Genomic DNA, 21,884 nt, shown 5'->3' on the forward strand with positions numbered 1-21,884 from the left:
GGTGATGACAGATGACATATAGCACACTTGCATATACTATAAGCATTATACCTAAATGCAAACTAGGTTCTTACTCGAAGTCTGTGTATGGTGGATAATTTCTCCGTCTCTCTCGCCAGCACTGCCAGTTATAACTAGGACGGGTTTAGATCGAGATAGCCCGTCTCTCCAGGAACTAAGGCGGCGCCAACCGCTTGGCCCAATAACGGTTTCACGATGCTATCATGGCATATTCTTGTAGCCTTGCAGAACTAGTTCCCCAGACTAGCCACGTCATGGGCGCCGGGCTAGCGCTAACACCAGGTCTAATGCTAATCAGCCTCCTCAGGAAATTTGAATTAAAACCTGTTCGCCCCCGGAGGTTTTGCCATACCTGCTCTGTGGCGAGCATACCGGTCGAGCAGGATGGGATTCCAAATTGACTGGAGCGTGGATCGCGGCAAGGTAGCTCTGACCATCGTCTATCTGACCGGTCTCTGGATGGGCTACCACATCCTGCTAATCCTGTACAACCTCTCTCCTCTCCACCCGCTACACCAATTTCCCGGCCCCAAACGAGCCGCTGCTAGTTACGTCTACGAGGCTTATTACGACTGGATACGTCTGGGAAGGTATACAAATGAGATCCGCCGCATGCATGAACGCTATGGTACGTTCAGGAATCGAGCCACTGCATGAAAGCGACACTGACAAGATGCCATCAGGTCCAATCGTACGCATCAACCCCGACGAGCTACACTGCTCTGACCCCTTCTTCACCGACGAGATCTACGCCGGCCCCGGCCGCGTCCGCGACAAATGGCAGCACCAACTGAACATGATCGGCGCCGGGCCCGCGACCGCAACGGGGTTCACGACCGTCCCGCACGAACTGCATCGCATGCGCAATGGCGCGGTGTCGCGCTTCTTCTCCCGCCAGCAGATGCTGAAGCTCGAGAGCGAGGTGAATGAGTTCGCGCAGCTCACCGTGAACAAGATGCTGCGGGCGGCAGGGAAGGGCCCGTTCGACGTCAAGAACGCGTTTAACTGCTTCACGGCGGACGTCATCTCGCAGTATGCGTTTGGCGAGCCGATGGGGTTCGTCGCGCAGGAGGGCTGGGAGCCGAACTTTGCGACCTGGGTGAAGAGCTTCTCTCGCAGTGCGTATGTGATGCGACATAATGTGCTCGTAAGAAAGTTGGCGCAGGTGTTGCCTATGTTGTCGGACTACCTGGGAGAGGATATCAAGGCGGTTATGCATCAGACGAATGTTGTTATCCCACGGTATGTGGAGGCGGCGCTGCGAGAGCCGGGGAATGCGCGTGTCTTTTCGGAACTCGTCCAGTCGGATATGTTGCCCGAGTCGGAGAAGACGTTGTATCGCCTCTCTGGAGAGGGATTCAACTTTCTGTTTGCGGGCACGGAGACCACTGCGGTGTGTTAAATCAAGCCTGAATCAATCTCTGGGTTTCTGTTTCTGACCAACGCGCAGGCAATACTCACAGTCATCACGTACCACCTCCTCGCCCAGCCTGCGATCTATACCCGCCTGATGGAAGATCTCCAGGACATCGACCCCGGCAATCTCAGGTGGACGGAGCTCGAAAAACACAGCTACCTTTGGGCCATCATTCACGAGTCCCTGCGCATGATGCCCGGCGTGTCTCATCGCTCCGCGCGGATCGCACGCGACGAAGACCTCGTCTACAAGAGCCGCCACGATGAAAACATCAAATGGGTCATTCCCCGAGGTACCCCGATTGGCATGACCTCCATGATCAACCACTGGGATAAGGGTCTCTTTCCCAACCCCGACGAGTTTATCCCCGAGCGGTGGCTCGTCGACGGTCAGCCGAACTATAAGCTGCAGCGAATGTTGATTGCATTCGGGAAGGGCAGTCGCACGTGTATTGGAGAGAAGTAAGTTCATTTCCATCGTCTCCTTGTGATACAATGTTGTCGTATGGATTGGTTCTAACCATGGGTCTCATTAGCTTGGCTTATTGCGAGGTGTATTTGCTTACGGCGTTGTTGGCGCTGCGCGTCATCCCCCGTGCGAAACTGTATGAGACAGGGTTGGAGGATATCTCGTATGATCATGATCTGATCGTGCCGCAGACGAAGAAGGGATCTATTTCCGTGCGGGTTGAGATTTCGTAGGGGTTCCATCATATCGTGTACAGGAATAAACAATGACCATGGAAGTGCCTACTAGCGTTGAGTTGCATGTGACCCAGACCTCCCACACACTTTCCTACTTTCCTTTACTTCTCTTCCTTGACTTTTCCCACTTTACTCCCTCCGTCTCTTTTCTCACATTCCATCTCATTCCATCTCTTTTCCCACTCTACCTCTCCTCCCATCTCTTCTTCGAAAACCAAATCGTCATTCCTACACATCGACCATGTCTCCTGCAACTTATTTCCCGGAAAAGCTCTGGCTTTCCAAATCCATCACCTTCTCTTCCCCCTCTTCCCCTTCTTCCTCTACGTGGATAATAACACGAAAAATCAACGAAAAAGCCTATCCTTTCGACGAAGAAGACGCGAAGGAGTTTCTTGAACCACCTTCTGCTTGTGCAACGTTCGAGTGTACCAACTCGGAATCTGCACTTCAGAAAGGGGTTATGCAGGTGGACATGCAGATTCCCTACGAGGGAACTGAATATTTGCCAGAGTCTGACCGCGTGAAGCAGGCAACCGGAAAATTCTCCCTCGGCATGAGTCTTGAAATCCGGGCCTATGAGCTTCTCGACCAAACTTCCTCAAAATATACTCCGAGGCTGAGGGGACATATGCAGGCAAAACAAGCCAGTGATTCTGCTTTTGTTCCAGAGGGCAGTATCCAATACCTGGTTTACACTGCAGTCCCTGGAATCCCTCTTGGTGATGGTTGCTGCCACCGCCGTAAAGATGGGAGAAATCAGTCCGACGGACCCTACTGGGAATTCTCTTCCGAAGAAAGGGAGGAAATACGCACTGCTTTTCATGATGCGTATAGGTATGTGCTTAAACACCCCCTCGATTACTCTAAGATTCTAATAAACTTTTCTTGGTTTAAAAAGAGAAATGCTCTTTGCGGGGGTTGACATGCCTAGCCAGGGCCTCCAGAATCTTTACTGGGATGAAGGCGATCGAAGACTGTAAGTATCCTTCTACCCGAGAAGACCTCCTTCGGTTCCTCCTCTAACTTGAGCTTAAAAAGTTATATCTACGGACCGTTTGAGCCAATGAATACGGGTATTCGTGGGTATTCATCTCATACTCCGACTGATTTCGGCCCCTTGGTTCTGCGCTCATGGGGGTTGGCTATAGCTCCTAGGGGTAAGGTCGATTATGATGTCGCCATCGCCGATCTGGAAAATTCAGGTTGGGTTCTTTGAGCGTCTCGTCTAGATACAGCGTGGGTTACCGCGCCTGGATTATTCTAGTAGTACCATACAAATGTGGAGTTCCACATTTGGCTAGGAATCTATGCTTGCACAGGTTCCCCCCAGCGATAAGCTCGCACCTTACCGTGGTGCTGGGGTTCAGTAGTCTAATCTTGTATTAGGTGAAGCCAAGACGAGCTTTAGGAATTGATATCAGAAATGCAAGTGGTTTCTGCATCATTCATCTTGAGGCTTTCACTAACTGCCCTGTCATCATTCATCTTGAGGCTTTCACTGATTTCCTTATCACTATAAATGTAGACCTTCCATTCACCTTCACCATACTAGATCAATCATTAACTGCATAGTTATCAGTTACTTCTTCGTAGACTTGAATCTGACTATTTCTCAACCCAACACTCATCTTCCTTTTCAAATCGTCCTCGCTGCAAGCCCTTCTATCTCATTCGAATGAGCCCTTGCTTCGAGACAATGTCCAAGATCCTTCAAGTTGACTAAAAAGCGGCATTTCCAAGCACAAATTGTACACACACACACACACATCAACATCAACATGCACACACATATGTTATGTGGGCGAGCTCAAAGTTCCCCGGGTCGCAGAGCGTCCGCTCTCTGATGTCCTGAAAAGAGCTATACAGCTCCAAGGAGCTCTTGGTAAGTGCATTATCTGACCTCATACCTGCTGTGATGCCAGTGCCATACTAACATCTTTGCCAGGCCGGATAGTACAATACATGAGACCTAGTACTCGAATATGGCACTGCATCATGACCATATACAATGAGGAAATGGCCTTCCATCAAAAGGGTATCACGATACCGCAGGACTCTAGAGCCTAGTACAGGCCTATAATCGGGAGCTCAACTTCTGCAAGCAGAGAAGCAGTTAGCCTGCGCAGTGCATCTGGTTTATTGCCGTGCTTGCGGTAGCCGTCGTTGGTAAATTGGAAAAGGGGACTTTGTTCCAAGATGGTATCAGGACTTAGTCCTGGAGAAGGAAAACGGGATGTTTTCTAAAAACCTCGCTGATAGAGGTGATAGCCATCGGGGCCGTGGAGACGAAAGATGGTCACCATCCGCCGCAGCCGCCAATGACGACAAGGCTTGTGAGAAGGAGCTTGTCCGCAAAATGAAGAAACTTTCAATCGGATCTTTTACGGACCCAAACAAACTCGTGAGTGTCTACTATACCTTTTCTAGTTCTCTGATGTCTGTGCTTACTAACGAGGTATACACGAAATTAGAGGCAGACGCTTGACGCTCACAGAGCTGCTCAGATCGCCGGATTGAAAGTTCTGGAAGAGCGCAAAGCCAAGATCGATGCCGGCGATGCCCTTTTGGCGGAACTGCTGCAACACCCCGAGCGCCGTTCTTGCTGAACGAACCGGGGTTCAGATTGCATTTGATCCCAAACACCTTGAATGTTTTGTATGGCATCGCTTTGGCCCACGCAACATCAACCCAATATATACCCAGTAGTCAGATTCAGTCAGATAACGCTTCCAAGGATGCTTGAGATACTGATGGACCAATGGACAGTGTCCAAAATTCCGCTTTATGATTGTTTCATAAGCAAGCAAGGCACAGCAGAGAATCTGACAGCGGAATGCAGTAATGTGCAGCCATGGTCTTAGTGCGGGTCGGAAATATTCATTGACGCGGGATGAGTTGTACAAAGCCCGAAGTTTGTACCGATCAGCCCATTCCATATGGTCACTTCCTCCGATGGGTCCCAGGAATCCTTTGGGATGTCCAATCGTCCGTAATGTGGCATCCATGGCATGTTACACAGAAACCATAATTGATCGCGTGATAGCAAAGGATGTAACTTGACCTGAGATAGTGCCCTTCGAGGCAGTCAAATCCATTTTAGTCCGAAAGACCATAATGTCACCAACGTCAGCGCGTCTCGGCTTGTTAAACAGGACCAGCAGATGGCCATGCCAAGTCAAATGGCTCCGTAGAAGAAAGCATTCCATCATCTCCCAGTGCCCACTCAAATTCGGCAATGAACTGGTCATCAAAATGTATGGGATCTTGTTTTTCAACGAGCCCATGTGACGGATTTGTAAGGGTTCCGAGGCTGTCACGATTATATGTAGTTCCTAGGAATCGGTTAGCGTCAGCCTTGACTGTAATCGTACATTATTCTGCTGCAAACATACCATCAGATGTGGTTCCCTGCAAAGAAGCTATTTGGCGGCACTGAGGATCAAATTCTTCCCGCCACCACCAGACCACGTCGATGACAATACTTGCAGCAAGTCGGCTGCGGATTCGAAGAGCGGTGTGTTCACCACTGTCAGATTTGCGAAAGACCCTCGTGCTATTCCAAAGCTGACTCATAATAGTCACGAGCATTGCTGCGCCATCGTGTTGATCCGTCGACATTTGCCGTGCTAGATTGATCGCGGTGAAGAATGATGTTTTGGCCTTTTCGATATCTAGGCCGTTCACTGCGGGACCCTTGAGTATGCGCAGGAGGGAGCTTGAGGCTAGCATTAAGCCAAACAGCATTTGAGTAGGAGCCGTGCCGAGACTTGACAATCTTTGGTTTAGACTCTGTAAGTAGTCTATTATAGCACAAGAAGTGGCCATGATTCGAGAAACGCAGTCTTCAGAAATTGGGGCGTGGGTCTTGAAGAAATTAAAGACTTGAACGTGTAGGCGACAGACGGTGGTATGAAATCTTTGGTCGTCTACCAAAAGTCAATTCGCGCCAACTTAAAGTGAAGTTGAGGCATCACCTGAATCAGTCTCTGCCTCTAGGCTGCTGACTTGACTTTCAAGCGATCGCAACAGAACGTCTAGGCCTCTTTCCTGTTCCCGAGACATGACTCGTACGCCGAATTCCGTCATGGCCGTGCTACACCGCGTGACGAGGTCGTGGGCTTTGAGATGCAAAACCAGAGCGGGTGAGATTTTTCTGAAAAGAATTTGACGTTGCCCCGGATCCGGCTCTAAATCGTTGAGCGGGCGAGGGGCCAGTCCTTTTTTGTTGCATGATCTACTCATCTTGAGCAGGACAATATTTGCGCGGGAAACGGTTAACTTACTGCTGATATGCGATGAAACAGTGAGCCCACAGTTCCGAGCGCCTAATTAGATCCGCCTCAGATGGAGTCGGAATTTTGATTTTCGCAAATTCGTGACTGGACATTGGAATGTGAAGTCCGTTTTGCATGGCCATATGCAGCAATGCTCCTCCCAGTACGAATGTCACGTCTGGTTTAATATTTCCCTTGGGAAAAGGCCACGTGAGAATGATCAGGAATCCTTGGATGGTGTGCCACTGTGGTGACGTTGACACGATCGACACCATGGCCATTTCTAAGATGCTCTGACCAAGAGCCGAGAAAAGCGTCGGGTTTCGTGGGTAGGTCCTAGACGCAACCCCAATTATAGCCCAGAAGAGAAACGGTGACTGCGCATAATAGGAGTCCGGTTTTGTTTGAGGGTCTAGTATGGGCAAAAAGGGTGCATGCTCATCAAAGAACCTTCAAATGACTGTCAGTCCTCTCTGAAAAGACATATCTCCTCGACGGTGCACACATACAGAAGAAACATTTCATCAATTTCAACCCCAGAAATATGGACGTTGTTCAAACTCCGTGGCTCGGAAGCGCCTAGAACCCGCTCTCTCGGGGCTATTTCCGAGGTAGACAGAGATGAACCCATGAAGACCGGAGGATGAGGCGACAATTGCGGCGCGTAGGCCGAAGCTGGCGCCTGAGACTGAGGAGTTGGGTGGGCCCCAGCCCTATTGCCCGTACCATGAGCTTCCATTTCCGCGGCAGCCGTCAACATTGCGATCGGGGACGACTGAGGTTGAGTACTTTGAGAGGACCCCAGCCTTCGGCGCAGCTCATCGGTCTCATTTTCCAGTTCAGATAGTCGTCTCGTGTTCTATCAGCTCCACGATTGAGGAGATGAGATAGACTAGTTAACCTACTGGCGCTTATGCTCTCTTCGAAAGGGATCGGAGATGACGCATTGAGTTTTCATCTTGACACATCTAGTGCAAGGTCGATCCGAATGCAGATAGGCATCGCATTTTGCCTGCGCGGGTGTCAAAGAGCAAGGATCATATCAATGGCGTGGACACGGTTCCGCGCTACCTTTTGCTGCCTACACTGCGTGCAGGCCTTTTTGCCTCGTTTGGGCGTGCTTGGATCAAGGGTTAGCAGAGTTTCCGAGTACAGACAGGACGAGCGTGTAAGAGCAGTATACCCTTCTGTGTCATTATCCATCTTTGACCGTCTCGATGGGCATCGTGGGTCATCGCATAGCCATATGGCAGCACATGAAGGAAGATGAAGGCAGAGTTGGGAGAGCAACGCGTGGGCGGCAGCGGGAAGGAGGACGGAGATAATGTCGTTGTCCTTTTATCTCCGAGCCGGTTTTGTTTGGCGCTGAAAAGTGATGGTTACGAGTTCGTCCTCAGGCATCACGACATAAATAGCATAAATCTTAATGCACGACGTGTGTTTGATTAGGTAATCTAGTATGTGCAGCCGGGCAAGCGGGTCCGAGGTCGGCCTGCTCTGATTGGCCCAAAATGCCGGTACCGGGCTGCCGTCCGTGTCGCCTCAGGCCGCTGTGCCGCCAACTTCTCCTGCACACAACTCGACAGCCCTAGGCTGTATATAGCCTACTTCCCATCCTAACAAGAAGCAAGAGACCTAGATCCGTTGGGACAATGATACCCCAGGTCTAGCTCTGGATTCCACCAAGGTCCTGCCAATCTCTTCTATATATAGGAGAACCGGCCAGGGCTCAGAGAAAAATACGAGTACGACGGTTAGCCAGTCCCTATTAAGCACTCAACTATGAAACTTCAAGGTTCAAACTAACCCCTTCATAGAGACCATACCCAATTTGCGGAGGATGTGACAGTGTGGTGTTGAATATCACTCTGCCTGACGAGAGGTCCAGGACTGGCCCCCTTGCACGATATGGACATGCCACCGAAATGGCGGAGACGGACTGTTTTTGATATAGCGATTGACGGCTTGGCAGGTTAGAGAGTGAGTCGGGGTCATACCAAGACCAGCACGATTGCTTGGCCCCCCACTTCCTGCCTCTGCGACTCGGGGAATTTCCCCAACGGTATTCTGCCCATGCGGCATTTGCGAGTGCGCTGGTTGGAGGGAATTCGCGCCCATGGGTTCGAATCGTCGTCCCTCTGACCCTCGAGACACCATGCCCACAGCGCCCAGAACCGTGTTGTATCAGACTTAGCACGGAGTGGAATTCCATTCCCTGTCCCTGAAGGCTTCTTGGCTTGGCAGTCTATATGGGTTGAAGACTCCGTTCGCAAATCATGCTACATATAAAGCTCAATGTCTTCAGCGGCCTACGGCGGGGCTTGAGAACTCCATCCCCATCTTCCTTCATTTTTCCAGCTATTGACTAGCTTCTTCAATCTTTCACTCATTGTTCTTTCGTTAATCTCTTCTTTTTGTATAATCTTATTCCCAGCTCACAATGAAGGCCGCCCTCTCTCTCACTGCCGTCCCGCTGCTGGCCAGCCTTGGTTCGGCCCTTCCCCAGCCCCATGCTGGCGCCCATGCTGCTGGCGTTAAGCGTGCCAACACCACTTCCTGGAACCCTCCTTCGGACTTGGTTACTCCTCTGAACGAGGTAAGCAGATTTTACTTTTGCTATCTCAAAGCCACACGCGATATTAACATTCAATGTCTAGGTCTGGGAGCACCAGATGGACACCTACTCCGACCCCCTCGGCTTCAAGAACTACGGTTTCGACCAGGTGATCGACGGCAAGGGCAAGATCAACTACTGCGTGCGTTGGGACTCGACCAAGTCGGTCACCGAGAGCCAGCGTGAGAGCATCGAGACCGCCGTTCGCAAGGGCTTCAACAAGTGGATCGAGAAGCTTGCCGGCTTCGACGGCTTCCCCTACGAGACCGTTGACGTCAACGTCGTCGGCTACGCTGTCAAGGACAAGTCCCTCCTCGAAGGCGACACCTCCGGCATCGAGGTCTACTCCACCACCGACGCCGACGGCATCCCCGAGTGTGACCCCAAGTGTGGACGATTCTTCCACCAGGACGGTGACTACAGCTCTTGCGAGGCTGGCGCTGACCGCCACTATGGTAAGTGACTTCTTCTCGTGCTTATCATGCTGCAAAGGCTGACAACATTCCAGACCAGAGCTTGTGGCTCAGCGATGACTTCGAGGGTGGTGCCGGTGGTGACTGGGGCCAGCGCGTTGGCCAGTCCTACTTCATGGAGAGCGTGGGCGAGGAGAACCAGCACATCTACCTGCACGAGATCGGCCACACCTTTGCCTTGGACGGTACATCTCCTCACCCCTCACGCCTCGCGTATTTCCTTCTTCGTGAATTGGTTTCTAACATCCTCTACAGACTTCTATGACTGGACTCCCACCGGCCAGGACAGCTTCATCATGCTTGCTGGCAGCGCCACTGAGATCACCGAGTTCGACGCTTGGATGGCCCGTGACTGGTGGCGCAACCTGAAGGACCGCTACAGCCTGTAAGGGTAGCGTGAATAGACATGCGAGGTCCTTCACAATTTAGTCCCTGGAGCTAACAAGTTTTGCTTGTCGGTATATATCTATCTTCTCAACATAGTGGTTTATTAGCCAATAACATTCATTTCGGGGGATATGCTAGTTCTTAATAGTTTCTCTTTTTTTTTTTTTTTTTTTTTTTTTTTTTTTACGCGGGATATCTTGACTACTTTTTGGGTTAGGCTTTAGAGGCATTATAGTCAATCATCTTTGAAATTGGCTACTGCCACCTGGTTGTTAGACATATTTCTCAATCTGCAAGATTGCCCTTCCCCACAGGGCTGTATTCGCATCTAGTTTCATCGGTGTCTTGATTTAGTGTATAAATACGTAGTCTATTAAACAATGAATTGAGAAAATAGGCTGGGCTAGTAATATGGCCATGCTATATAAATCACTCCCATTGCGAAGGGGTCCCGGCATCAGGTACATCTAAGTAGATCCAAGCTACTAGGAGACCCCTTGCGCTTGGATCATTCGTTTTCCATGGAAGTAAAAATCAACACACAGTGGGTAAATACAGCAAATCCCAATGTTGTCTAGTTGATGACTGTTCAGTAGCCATCGTATCTCCCGTCGAGAAAATGCTTGGAGACCGACCCATTGCTCGGATTCATGCAAATTAGAAATTCATATTAGCATGTCGTCTGCATTGAAGTACAGAGAGCTCCAGTCACAGTATGACTGATGGATCCACGTGTTTCTACTCAGCTCTATCCACCCTTCGTATACCCCTGCTCTGGAGCCTCTAGAGCTCATGGAAAATTAGAGACGAAGATTAAAATGGAATCAAGGAATTATAAAGAACTGTTACATCCGGAAGCACGGTTTACAGTCCTACCCCAGGACCACTGCAGTCTCCCGATCCATTCAAGTGCAGTGACCCAAATCATCCAATTTGGCCTATCTGATCAGATCACTGTCACCTTCACCAGAATGCTCACGGTCCACCACCACCGTGTATGGGACACAAAGGGGAAATTCTGTCTCCCCCGAAGTGGTCCCCGAAGTGACCTGACAACCGACCGACCGGTCTTGTTTGGTAATCCTCGTAAAGTCAGGCCAGACTTGTCACCGTGTAGGTGCACCCATTTGTCCAAGTGCCAAGTGGAGGGGTTCCTGGAGCTTGGATTATAGGTTAGAGGCGTGGTTAGTTCGAGTGGGGACTGGGGACCGACCAAGTGGCGGGATTCGAGAACCCCTCGCCAGATAATCCCAGTTATCAAGGCTTGGAAGGGAGGGGCATATTGTTCTTGGTGTAGGTTCTCCGCAAATCGCTGGCAGCCGATGATGTATGGTTCAGCTCATTGCTGCCGACTTGGATGCCTCCAGGTCTGACTATATCCCACAGAACCAAACAAGTTGCCAGCGCATGGTGGCGCCCCACCAATTGATATCACGGACATTATTCATGGGCCGGATCATTTCCCGAGCCACTGCAGATGGGAGGTTTTTGCGACCGTGGAGAAAGAGAGAGGTCCATTCATCCGGGCACTCGCTGAGAGCTGAGCTCGACCCCACTGGGGCTGAGAGGATGCACTATTTGGAATTGATACTCCGTAAATGACAATGCCCCTCTCGGGCATCATCTCCAAATATCGCCGACCGGGAAAGGTGATAAGGTGATCCTGTAGGCTGCCGGAGCATGCGACAGATAAGTCCAATCCACCAAGTCGGACTGAGCGCGCATTGACTGGCTGCGCTCACGTCATCCTGAGTCTCCGCCAAATGAACAGACAAAGAAACCACTAAACAATATTCCAAATACCGGATAGTGGCGGGTGGATCCATGCTCGAAGATTTGGAATCCGGTGAAATCAGAGTTTCGCCGTGACGCAAACGCTGCAGCCATGACAAATTCTGCCACCCGAGACGCTGGCCAGAGCGCAGGGCGAGCATGGGAAATAAATATATCGCTGCAGCCTCAAGGGTCCTCAAGTCCTGAGCACCTTGTGAGCTATCAACCAGGATCTTTTCCGCTGCCAATACTTACTACCAATCATGCCTCTCTCCGGTCACTGTCTCTGCAAAGCCGTCACCTACACGGTTGACGTCGATCAGCCGTTGATCACGGCCTACGACCACTGTGACGACTGCCAGCGCCAGAGTGGTTCAACCTATTGTACGTGAATTCTCTTGTCTCGTAGAAAGTCGTCTGACTAACCTGTTGCAGCCTTGGTCACCGTCGTGCCCAAGGAAAAGCTCACCATCAACGGTCCCACCAAGAAGTACTCCAGTAAGGGATCTTCGGGCTTTGACGTCCACCGCATCTTCTGCTCCGAATGTGGCTCCCCCATTGCCCATGACCCCGATGCTGCCCCCGAGATCATTGCCCTGAAGGCGGGCACGCTGGACACGGAGCTCAAGAAGAACCTCAAGCCGGTGAGTAGAGGCTTTCGCCCACGAATCATCCGGTGCGACGTCAGCGTGGATCCTGAGGCTAACGTGTAATCGAAGGACACCGAGATCTGGACGGTGAGCAAGTTGCCCTTCTGCCAGGAGCACTTGGCCAAGCCGTTCGCAAACATGCCGCAGTGAAGAGGGAATTGTGAAAATGGGAGCATTGGTGATGATTTTGACGATGAATAAATACCATGGAATTAGCGAGATGTTGAATATGAATAACAAATTGTCTCTTCTTTGATCATCTCTTTGGATAGACTTGCACCCTTTGCCCATCTGGCTCTTGGGCCGAGATAAGAATGGATTAGACCTGGTGCGAAGAATGGTCATCTCCAGACAATTGATATTTCAGCGGCATACATCTCGGCTGTCACCATCGTCTCTCGTTTGACTGGCTGTTTTGTGGTTCTAGAGAACTCTTTCCCTAGCCACAATCTGGGATGATTTACACTATCACCCGCATGTTATTTGAAACGGCAATCACAACCCGGTGAAAAGCCGATAAAACGCCAGCTTCGGATGGAATTTCTAATAGGCTTCGAAGTGGTGTACATTTAATGTATCACAAAAGACGTGGTTGGTCTAGGTCGTGGCGGAGGCCAGCCCAACACAACGCCACCGCATGTGAGAGTATCCAGAAGGATGGGAAAGGGGTGAGGTGGGACGAACCTCACATGAAATAGTTCACGGGATGGAGAAACAAATTTGAAATAATGTAGCCCCAAAATCAGGAGTAATAAAGATTTGATGTCCCACTAGGCAGTCGGACCCTGTAGACAATGTCGGTGCCGGGATCAGCTTTCTGGTGGCTAGAGCTGGGGCCTCCAGACAAGTGATCAGTATGGAAAACAGAGGAAAGAACGGTTCGTTCAATCTTGGTAGTAGTCGTACTGATCGGCGTCGAGAAGGTGTCACCGTGCTCGCCATAGCCGTGTCGCGCTCGCTGTGCTTCTGCTTCTATGCCTGTTCTTGCGTAACGCCTTGCAGCTGACTGCAGGCGAAGAGCCCAGACGGGGACTAGACGGGGAGCATATTTCATGTAACCATTGGGGTCTAAGAACCATGCAGTGTTATTGCTACACTGGTGCAGATGTGATGCTTCCGGGTACGCCTCCGCTACTCGTGGTAGTTGGAAGCGTTGGTCCGTGGGTTCAAAAAGGCCTCTGTTCACCGTGGACATGGTCCAGTCAGGTGAAAAAGTAACTGTCTGTTTATCTCTGTTCTTACTCTGCCCATGGTTTATTTCCGAGGCTCCCATTGTACCTTCACGAACTCCTGGACTATGAATCGAGATAGACTCCCAAAGTCATCTGGAGACGCTCTGCCCAAAAGCGTCAAGGTGAGATCGACGTGCAATGCTTGTCAGCAAGCCAAGATACGATGCAGTCATGAAAAACCATCATGTCGAAGATGCCAAAGGCATAAGATCGAGTGCATATACAGCATGTCTCGCCGACTAGGGAGGCCGGCGAAGAAGAGAGAGCCTGTGCATGACACTCATTCTCTAAGCCAAGAGTCGTCAATGTTTCCTCACCATCAGGCAAATCGAAGAGTTCGAAGTCCTAAAAAAAGCAAAAGCAAAGATGAGGCCGCACTAGAAAGAGACCAAGGCGAGAGATATTTCCAGAGTACAATGGAAGAAATGACTTTGGATAAAAACCCCTTTGAGGATAGCATGCTTGATAATTTGTCCTTCGAGGATGTAGGCTTACAAGCCCCGTCCTTTATGGATTCAGATCAGACTTCTCCTTTTCCTGGTTTGTTGTGCCTTTCCATGGTTTATTGATTGGCGTGGCTAATAGTCCGACTCAAATGCAGCCTCGGACATTATCGATTTATCCTCCGATAGTTGGCTGCAGGAGTTTGTCCCTACACAGCCCTCAGACATGAATTCAGACTGCAGTCTTCTTCAGACGATGTGTGTCAACAACAACGCACAGCCAGAAAATGTCATACCTGCTTCTCAATTGGATATCCACGACGTGTCGACTCCAATAGGCGCTGCAGACCCTTCCACGCGGTTGCATACTCAGCCGCTTCTGATGGACTGCTATCCCACAGGCAATGTTCTCGTGGCAAATGATGAGGGATCCGCCTGTGTCCAAGCTATGCCCAGGCTCCCGTCATCGACATTTATGGGCCATCCGATGAATGAACACCCACCATGGGCGCAAACCCTCTCGTGCTCAGTCGAGGCGTTCCCGAATAGGCCGTCCGTCGAAAGCGAAACCCTGGGGTTTTCGTCGCGGGACAAGGCTCAAAGGCGTATGCACGAGTATAATCTTCCGCCCGATGAGCACAGGGTTGACCCTCACATATTAAACGCGGGTGGGTCTCGTCAATACCAGTGTCAGTGCCATGAGCAAGCAGTTCAGGAACTCATGCAGATGAATTTGCTTGTATACCGCGCGGGATCAACCATTACTATTGAGTCGATCCTCAGCTGCCAGCGAGTCTTGCAGCAATTGGCCGAAACGGTCCTCCGGTGCGGTATCTGTTCAAAAACTATGGTCAATCTTCTCATGGTTGTTGTTGTGAGTATTGACAGTCTGGTTGGAACACTTGAAAGAATCACATCGGTTGAGAATGGATTGGTAGAGGGGGTATTCCATGAGCAGCAAGACACTCAACCCCAAGATAGCAGACCCGATGGCTCGCGAGCTTCTAAAGGTAGACGGCAAAGAGAAACCGGAAATCATTTCAATATGCAAGTCGAAGCTTGTCCTTTGCTGGTGGGTGGGTTTTGTGTTCCATCAGATGAAAAATTCTCCTTTGTTCATCGGGTGTTGCATGCGAGATTGTCTGGTTTATTAGGCACTGTTCGCCGCATTAAATTTTGTACCCAGGAGATGCTGGCCGTCTCCGCATCACAAGGCAAGTTAATCATGATTATGGAGACGGATCGGAAACTGCGGTTGGTTATGATGAAAATGAAGATGCTCACAGGGTGATGATGGGGCCAGCTAATGAAAGGCGCATACGGTTTTGCCTTTAGCTGGAATTATGCTGTATGGTCATACTCATTTATCACGCTCCATCAGAAAGGGGGTTTTCGAGGCGCAGCTGATTCTTGTCATGCTCTTAGGCTCGTCCAGTAGTGTAAAGCATAGATTGTCAAGCTTTTCACACCATTAGTAAGTGAAAAGCTCCCATTACCAACGGAATGCTCAAAATGGTCGGGCAACGACAAAGGAGGGCCACACACGTTAGTTGTGACGCCCAATGTGACCATTCCCCTCCTGCCTTGCCAGATGTAGGCCATGCTAGTGACAGACGTCGCTCGTAATTATCGACAACCGTGCAACCTTACGATGATTTCCAGTGTTTCACGAGGCATTGGCCCCATAATGAACGGACCAACAGGCCTTGTATTCTGCGCCGGGGACGAAGTTAATGTGAGGCGGCGTTCCATGACTATCCGTCACCAACCGTCCGATGCCTGGTTCTTATTGGGCTGGGATCAGGAGGGATCAAATGAGACTATGGAGATGTTGCACCCTTCAGGTCGAGCTTACCTGTTCCAAAAGAGGACCAGTCTGCGTGATTGCTAGCTCGAGATGTACCTGGCGCTAGCATTCTAAGATAAGTAATTGCAGAATGTATCATGGGAGTTGACGAGGCATGAGACTATCTCTGCTCCATCAACAGAGCGAAGAGGTCACAGATCCTGTTCATGCTTCTCTTGCGCCGATGGAGACCGAAGAAACCTGCCAATGTTCCATGAACTCCTTGCAAATCCTGACGGAGCTTCGTAATGTCCACACTGTCGTGGAGCTAGGGACAATCCTTGACTTGGTTCATCGTGTTTATAGCCAAGGCCAGACGATTCTCCAGTGTAAGGACTGCAGAAACCATCCCCCGTCGTCTTTTGTTACCATCCCGGCCCTTGCGGAGCAGTGTCTTTGTCTCTTCGAGGCCATATGTTTGGCATACGGGATTTCGCGTCAAAACACTCTGTTTGATCCCGGTGCGCTAGCATTTGAACAACCTTTGCCGCAGTTCATCTGCATCCGGAGCAAAGTTCAGCTCGGCGAGATGGAGATGGATGAAGAAGATTCAGGAGTCCTCGTGCGGATGCTCCTCAGTTGCAATCTAATCAAACTTGTGGATCTTTTAAAAGCCCTCCGAGAGGTTCTGCGATCACTATCGAAGGACAATGCACAGTCACATCGAACGGGTCCACTGCGAACTTGTGAGTCCTCCGTCGAGTCGACCATCCGCCGATTTGCCCTTTTCATGGAACAAATAGAGCTTATATCCCACTAGGTAAGGAAGCCATTCTATCGTGAGTGACAATCACTAATTCTCTCAGTGAGTTGAGTTAGACGTGGAAGACAACTGGAATGAGATTATGAGTGGATTTTCGTGCATTGTTTAGGATTTCTGGTGCCACGGTGATTTCAGACGATCTCAAAATGTAACTCAGGACGAATAAGGGCAGTCGCGTTATCAGGGAGTACTCCTAAAGACTAGAGGAGATCTGGGAGCAAACAATGGGAGTGCTATATTTGGCCTAAATGCCGATGGAATCGTCCTACCCCTTGACATTGACGAGTCGGTGCGGGGCGTCCTAGTTGTGGATACAGAGAAATTGATCGTGGATTGATCAAGGATGATCGAGGATGATTGGGGAAAGGGGATCCTGGACCTTGACGCCTCAGGCTGCCAGGGGTCAGCACTCAGCAGTCACGGGGCGACACCTGAGGCCAACAATCAAAGGTACCGGTACCTCGACCCACATGCGTTGCGCTATGACCGATGATGTCACTGCTACCGCCAAGTCCGGTGATTGGCCCATGCTTCTACAGATCGCGGGGAGCCAATCAGCGAAGGCAAACGTTCCGCGACTTCCGCCCGATGAGTCAGCATTTCATGACCTGAGGCATTAACTGAATAATACTGCGAATGTTCGGGACTTTCGGGCTCACTTCGCTCCCTTCCTTCTCTCTGCAGTCGGTCAACTCCTGCCATGATTCCGCTGTGAAGGCCTCTTCAATTTTCTCCAAAAAAATCTCACTCCGTCCTCTTCTATCTCCTATAGTCTCATGGCATATGCTTCGGCCACACCGGACTCCCCCGCCGAGGATGTCCGACAACGTCCTCCGCGGTATCCCGGCGAAGACACTACTCCGACGAGCCGACGAGAGATCTTGGGATGGTATGCCTATGGTATTGCAGCAGAGGTCTTCGCCGTATGTGGCGTAGGTATGAATTCCATTGAACTCTTTTTTTTCGCATCCGTTGTCTCCAAATACTCACTGGGATTGCATACTATAGGCTCTTTCCTACCTCTCACGTTAGAACAATTGGCACGCGAACACGGAACCCTTAAATCCAGTCACCTTCCCTGTACTGGTCCAGACTCTCCTTCAGCAGCTCCTGGAAATGGAACCGCCCCGGCGATGTTTCGGCGCGATGGGACAGACAATGAACAATGTGTTGTGGGACTATTGGGTCTTGAGATCAACACCGCCAGTTTCGCCATGTACACTTTTTCGCTGGCTGTGCTGGTCCAAGCATTGACTTTGGTGTCATTCAGCGCTCTGGCGGATTACGGTATGGCCTATAATCGCTTTGGACCCCCGACTCTTACAGGCTGACCGTTGACAATCTCCGCCTTTTTCATCATGTAGAGAACAACCGCAAAACACTGCTATTGGCATTTGGGTTCCTCGGATCTATGACTAGCATGCTTTTCGTCCTCATAGCGCCACCGGTCTTTGTGCTCGGCGCGTTGTTGGTGGTCATTGGCGTCACATGCCTTGGCTCATCGTTTGTCGTCCTCAATTCCTTTTTGCCCGTTCTGGTGGCCAACGATCCGTCCGTTCAAGAGGCGCCCAAGCAATCCGAGGAGATGCACGATTTTGATTCAGATACAGGCTTTTCTCCCCGCCGAGATTCGTTTGGCGATGACGAGCACGGCTCGAGCACTCATGGCACTGCTGGCCTGGGACAGGGAAGCGACTCAAAGTCAATGTCGCCGGAACTGCAATTATCGACTCGAATCTCGTCTAAAGGCGTTGGATTGGGCTATTGCGCCGCGGTCCTTGTACAGATCCTGAGCATCACTATGCTCTTTACGCTGTCGAAGACGTCCATCTCGAAGGTCTCGGGGACTCTTCCTCTGCGATTCGTTCTTCTGCTGGTCGGAATATGGTGGTTTTCCTTCACCTTAGTGACCCGTCGGTGGCTGCGCAACCGCCCTGGACCCCCGTTGCACTCATCCACCGCGGGCGGGCATGGTAGCCGGTGGCGCGCTTGGCTGGGCCTGGTCGGCTTTGCATGGAAGTCGTTGTGGGGAACCATCAAGATCGCAGTGAAGCTTCGAGAGGTGATGGTATTCCTGGTCGCATGGTTCCTGATATCTGACGCCATGGCCACGGTGTCCGGCACGGCCATTTTGTTCGCGCGCACGGAGCTGAAGATGAGCACCACGCTGATCGGGTTGTTGTCAATCACCGTGACGCTTTCTGGAATGGCGGGAGCATTCCTGTGGCCAGTTGTGTCGCGCCGCTTCAGTCTCAAATCCAACCAAACGATCATAATTTGCGTTGCTCTGTTCGAACTTATCCCACTGTACGGCATGCTTGGGTTCATCCCACTCTTTAAGAAATGGGGCGTAATCGGGCTCCAGCAACCATGGGAAATTTTTCCGCTAGGAGTTATCCATGGAGTGGTCTCGGGTGGCCTGTCATCGTACTGCAGATCCTTCTACGGACTGCTGATCCCCCCTGGCAGCGAAGCCGCTTTTTATGCGCTCTACGCCGCGACCGACAAGGGGAGTTCGTTTATTGGACCGGCCATTGTGGGCCTGCTTGTCGACGCGACTGGCCAAGTGCGCACGGGATTTTTCTTCATTGCAATCTTGATTGTCCTGCCGATTCCGCTGGTGTGGATGGTGAACGCGGACAAGGGACGACGCGAGGGAGTCGCCATGGCGCAGCGACTGGAGATGGAACAGAAATCCGAAGGAGGCGAACCCACTGAGGAGGCAGAGGGCCTGTTGGCGCGCGGGATGTGAGCGCGAGGACACGAACCGACTGGAATGGGATGTGTATATGTGGCTACGACCGACATGACCCTGGGATGGATAGATAGAACGGATAGATCGATAGATTGACAGATGCGTTCCCCCGTCCGAATACAACCAAGATCCACTGCGCTATTGCCTGCCTGCCTGCACCATTGCATCATCGCTGTTCTGATCGCTCCGATCGTGTGGAATTGAGCCATTGTTGAGGCCGGATGATCGATCGATCGTCGTTGCCTGTCAGTTGGTGCGCCGTCCATCCCCAATGACAGGCGATCGTTCGAGGTGTCAGATACTAAACAATGCAGTATATAATTATAGACTCTTCAAATCAACACAAAGTCACTGTGAGTTGCTGTTCCAGACTCGTTCGGTTCTCTTTTTCCCTCTCCCTTCCAGCGCTCACGATGGACACCAGCACCGATGCAGAGTCCTTGTACTCTTACGCTTCCACCGTCGCTCTCGACGACTTTCGCGACAGAAGCAACGAGCTCATCGCCGGATTTCCTCATCCACCGCGACAATCGGGCAGCGTGTCGCCCACAGCCTCCGTCAAGACCTTACGGCGGAACTTCTTCGTCAATGAGTTGCCGCTGCTGCAGGAAACGAACCCGTACGATGGCTCTGAGGAGTTTAACCCGGTGCGCGAAGAGGGACTCTCGTACGATCTCATTGCGCCATATGAAGGCGGCGACACTCCGCTGCACAGTCTCGAGCGCATGGCCGAGGTCATGTTTTCTCTCGACCACATGCGCACTATCCTCAACGACCCTCGATACCTTGCGCAATTTCGTGAATTCCTACTAGACGAGCGACCGCGATCTCTATCCACGTTAACCTACTACCTGAACGCTTGCAAAGCCCTAAAGGCGATTGAATACGCCAATTCCCTCGTACGTTTATCCGTCGACGTGCCGCCACCTTCGATCCAACCCTTCGATCAAAACAGCCACCACCAGCTGGTTGGGGTCACCAGTAATCCAGCGCTCGAGCGGCGCGTGCAGGATGCGCTCCAGGCACTGACTGCGGAGGAGCTCCCGGCGTTTATCACGTCCAAATGCATCTCCATCACTAGTCACATCGTCGAAGAGAGAGTCCGGGGAACTCTCCCGGAGAAGTTCCAGGGCACGTCGGATGCGCTGGCCGAAGTTTTCTGTCTGACAGATCCATCGCGACCCGATAACCCGATTATCTTCGCATCCGAGGGTACGAGGGCCATGTCTCCGTGCTGCCAGCGGTCACTAACACCAGCGTAGAATTCCACCGCACAACACAATATGGCATGGACTACGTGCTCGGCCGGAATTGCCGATTCCTACAAGGGCCCAAAACAAACCCCAACAGTGTGCGGCGCATCCGAGAGGGCATCGAACAAGGCCGACATCATTCAGAACTCTTTCTTAACTAGTAGGTGCATCTCTTGGTCCAGGGCTGGTTCTTGCTGTCGTTATTGCGGTCCGATTCTAATAATCCCCTCCACCCTCCTAGCCGACGAGACGGATCTCCTTTCATGAACCTGCTGCAATGCGCGCCGCTCTGCGACGGTCAAGGCCACATCCGATATTTCATCGGTGCACAAATCGACGTTTCGGGGCTAGCAATGGAAGGCGCTCGAATGGATTCGTTGCAGACGCTACGCACGCAACGCAAGCAGCAACGCGATCAGCAGAACCTTCAGCAAGAGAATATCCAGCAAGAGAATTTCCAGGAGAGCTTTGAGCCGGAGAACCCTCCGCAGGATACCATTCAAAGGGAGAGCACTCAAGGAGAGAACATTCCGCAGGATGACAACCATCAGGAGGGCGAAGAGTCATCGCCGCCGCCGCCGCCACCACATCCCAAGACCGAATTCCACGAGCTCACCGAGCTTTTCAGTCCCCGGGAGCTAGGCATGGTGCAGGATCATGGCGGCGATCTATTCCAGCCCGTCATCGATCCCCGGCTCAGTGTCCGGAGTCATCGCATGCGGTCTCGAGCAGACACCTCGTGGGAGAATCAGGAACTAGAAATGGTTCGAAGTCAGGAGGTCAAGTCCTCTTTCTTCAGAGGATCGCTGACGGGCGTCTATGAGAACGTATGTAATGTGTCAACATCAACAGTTCCCCTTCTTTTGTATCCGTTTATTGTAACTAACGTTATTCAGTATCTCCTGGTCCGACCGTATCCCTCACTTCGCGTGCTCTTCACCTCTCCGTCCCTGCAGATCCCCGGAATGCTCCAGTCGTCGTTTCTCTCCCGCATCGGCGGATCGTCTGATATTCGCGATGAACTGCTGCATGCGATGATGAGCGGCCGCAGTGTCACGGCACGCATCAAGTGGGTGAATCGTTACAATACCGAGGGACGTGATCGATGGGTACATTGCACGCCCTTGCTGGCGAATAACGGGGAAGTCGGCGTTTGGATGGTGGTGATTGTGGACGAGGAGGCTTCGGAGGCTTCGGCAGCGGGAGAGGGATCGGACTAAATTTCTTCGCACATGTTATGAATATACAACAATAAACAATAATAATACATAATTTC

At 51.3% G+C, this 21,884-nt stretch overlaps 10 protein-coding genes across 10 annotated transcripts; 8 read left to right on the forward strand and 2 right to left on the reverse strand.

Annotated features, from left to right (window-relative positions):
- The first annotated feature begins 362 nt into the window (after positions 1-362).
- On the forward strand, positions 363-2,106 carry P170DRAFT_382157 (cytochrome P450). The gene is made up of 4 exons (XM_024845595.1): positions 363-649; positions 705-1,414; positions 1,472-1,953; positions 2,004-2,106. The coding sequence occupies exons 1-3, from the start codon at positions 406-408 to the stop codon at positions 1,901-1,903; spliced, it is 1,386 nt and encodes a 461-aa protein (XP_024706335.1). The 5' UTR covers positions 363-405; the 3' UTR covers positions 1,904-1,953; positions 2,004-2,106.
- A 178-nt stretch (positions 2,107-2,284) lies between these two features.
- Positions 2,285-3,452, forward strand: P170DRAFT_436118 (uncharacterized protein). The gene is made up of 3 exons (XM_024849088.1): positions 2,285-2,979; positions 3,044-3,121; positions 3,184-3,452. Exons 1-3 carry the CDS (start codon positions 2,384-2,386, stop codon positions 3,359-3,361), a joined length of 852 nt encoding a protein of 283 aa, XP_024706336.1. The 5' UTR covers positions 2,285-2,383; the 3' UTR covers positions 3,362-3,452.
- Positions 3,453-5,049: 1,597 nt separating this feature from the next.
- P170DRAFT_158817 (putative C6 transcription factor (Leu3)) lies at positions 5,050-7,777 on the reverse strand. Its single transcript, XM_024842553.1, has 8 exons — positions 7,603-7,777; positions 7,491-7,539; positions 7,325-7,431; positions 6,929-7,270; positions 6,429-6,869; positions 6,120-6,379; positions 5,538-6,071; positions 5,050-5,477 (listed from the first exon to the last, which is right to left on the reverse strand). Exons 1-8 carry the CDS (start codon positions 7,620-7,622, stop codon positions 5,290-5,292), a joined length of 1,941 nt encoding a protein of 646 aa, XP_024706337.1. The 5' UTR covers positions 7,623-7,777; the 3' UTR covers positions 5,050-5,289.
- Positions 7,778-8,859: 1,082 nt separating this feature from the next.
- On the forward strand, positions 8,860-9,895 carry P170DRAFT_356083 (uncharacterized protein; the record flags this gene model as incomplete). The annotated part of the gene is made up of 4 exons (XM_024844128.1): positions 8,860-9,015; positions 9,077-9,488; positions 9,542-9,691; positions 9,762-9,895. The coding sequence occupies 4 exons, from the start codon at positions 8,860-8,862 to the stop codon at positions 9,893-9,895; spliced, it is 852 nt and encodes a 283-aa protein (XP_024706338.1).
- A 1,761-nt stretch (positions 9,896-11,656) lies between these two features.
- Positions 11,657-12,887, forward strand: P170DRAFT_455329 (GFA family protein). Its single transcript, XM_024851517.1, has 3 exons — positions 11,657-12,050; positions 12,102-12,310; positions 12,386-12,887. The coding sequence occupies exons 1-3, from the start codon at positions 11,930-11,932 to the stop codon at positions 12,464-12,466; spliced, it is 411 nt and encodes a 136-aa protein (XP_024706339.1). The 5' UTR covers positions 11,657-11,929; the 3' UTR covers positions 12,467-12,887.
- Positions 12,888-13,058: 171 nt separating this feature from the next.
- On the reverse strand, positions 13,059-13,511 carry P170DRAFT_474587 (uncharacterized protein; the record flags this gene model as incomplete). The annotated part of the gene is made up of 1 exon (XM_024853164.1): positions 13,059-13,511. One exon carries the CDS (start codon positions 13,509-13,511, stop codon positions 13,059-13,061), a length of 453 nt encoding a protein of 150 aa, XP_024706340.1.
- A 102-nt stretch (positions 13,512-13,613) lies between these two features.
- Positions 13,614-15,282, forward strand: P170DRAFT_406551 (Zn(II)2Cys6 transcription factor domain-containing protein; the record flags this gene model as incomplete). Its single annotated transcript, XM_024846636.1, has 2 exons — positions 13,614-14,088; positions 14,150-15,282. The coding sequence occupies 2 exons, from the start codon at positions 13,614-13,616 to the stop codon at positions 15,280-15,282; spliced, it is 1,608 nt and encodes a 535-aa protein (XP_024706341.1).
- A 739-nt stretch (positions 15,283-16,021) lies between these two features.
- On the forward strand, positions 16,022-16,597 carry P170DRAFT_354963 (uncharacterized protein; the record flags this gene model as incomplete). Its single annotated transcript, XM_024844065.1, has 1 exon — positions 16,022-16,597. The coding sequence occupies one exon, from the start codon at positions 16,022-16,024 to the stop codon at positions 16,595-16,597; it is 576 nt and encodes a 191-aa protein (XP_024706342.1).
- Positions 16,598-17,376: 779 nt separating this feature from the next.
- P170DRAFT_355853 (MFS transporter) lies at positions 17,377-19,352 on the forward strand (the record flags this gene model as incomplete). Its single annotated transcript, XM_024844113.1, has 3 exons — positions 17,377-17,536; positions 17,609-17,887; positions 17,965-19,352. 3 exons carry the CDS (start codon positions 17,377-17,379, stop codon positions 19,350-19,352), a joined length of 1,827 nt encoding a protein of 608 aa, XP_024706343.1.
- A 416-nt stretch (positions 19,353-19,768) lies between these two features.
- P170DRAFT_425327 (uncharacterized protein) lies at positions 19,769-21,828 on the forward strand (the record flags this gene model as incomplete). The annotated part of the gene is made up of 4 exons (XM_024847626.1): positions 19,769-20,567; positions 20,618-20,768; positions 20,850-21,435; positions 21,505-21,828. 4 exons carry the CDS (start codon positions 19,769-19,771, stop codon positions 21,826-21,828), a joined length of 1,860 nt encoding a protein of 619 aa, XP_024706344.1.
- Positions 21,829-21,884: the final 56 nt, after the last annotated feature.

Source organism: Aspergillus steynii (assembly GCF_002849105.1).
Source record: "Aspergillus steynii IBT 23096 chromosome Unknown P170scaffold_3, whole genome shotgun sequence".
NCBI lineage: Eukaryota > Fungi > Ascomycota > Eurotiomycetes > Eurotiales > Aspergillaceae > Aspergillus > Aspergillus steynii.

What these genes read in the sequence shown, in the direction of transcription:
- P170DRAFT_382157 (XM_024845595.1), top strand. Translation starts at nt 406, where the DNA reads ATGGGATTCCAAATTGACTGGAGCGTGGATCGCGGCAAGGTAGCTCTG. An exon ending in CCGCATGCATGAACGCTATG is followed by an intron (nt 650 to 704) that starts GTACGTTCAGGA and finishes AGATGCCATCAG; the next exon opens with GTCCAATCGTACGCATCAAC. An exon ending in CGGGCACGGAGACCACTGCG is followed by an intron (nt 1,415 to 1,471) that starts GTGTGTTAAATC and finishes ACCAACGCGCAG; the next exon opens with GCAATACTCACAGTCATCAC.
- P170DRAFT_436118 (XM_024849088.1), top strand. Translation starts at nt 2,384, where the DNA reads ATGTCTCCTGCAACTTATTTCCCGGAAAAGCTCTGGCTTTCCAAATCC. An exon ending in GCTTTTCATGATGCGTATAG is followed by an intron (nt 2,980 to 3,043) that starts GTATGTGCTTAA and finishes TGGTTTAAAAAG; the next exon opens with AGAAATGCTCTTTGCGGGGG. An exon ending in GATGAAGGCGATCGAAGACT is followed by an intron (nt 3,122 to 3,183) that starts GTAAGTATCCTT and finishes GAGCTTAAAAAG; the next exon opens with TTATATCTACGGACCGTTTG.
- P170DRAFT_158817 (XM_024842553.1), bottom strand. Translation starts at nt 7,622, where the DNA reads ATGGATAATGACACAGAAGG. An exon ending in ATGGATAATGACACAGAAGG is followed by an intron (nt 7,540 to 7,602) that starts GTATACTGCTCT and finishes CCTTGATCCAAG; the next exon opens with CACGCCCAAACGAGGCAAAA. An exon ending in GCAGGGAACCACATCTGATG is followed by an intron (nt 5,478 to 5,537) that starts GTATGTTTGCAG and finishes ACCGATTCCTAG; the next exon opens with GAACTACATATAATCGTGAC.
- P170DRAFT_455329 (XM_024851517.1), top strand. Translation starts at nt 11,930, where the DNA reads ATGCCTCTCTCCGGTCACTGTCTCTGCAAAGCCGTCACCTACACGGTT. An exon ending in CCAGAGTGGTTCAACCTATT is followed by an intron (nt 12,051 to 12,101) that starts GTACGTGAATTC and finishes AACCTGTTGCAG; the next exon opens with CCTTGGTCACCGTCGTGCCC. An exon ending in TCAAGAAGAACCTCAAGCCG is followed by an intron (nt 12,311 to 12,385) that starts GTGAGTAGAGGC and finishes GTGTAATCGAAG; the next exon opens with GACACCGAGATCTGGACGGT.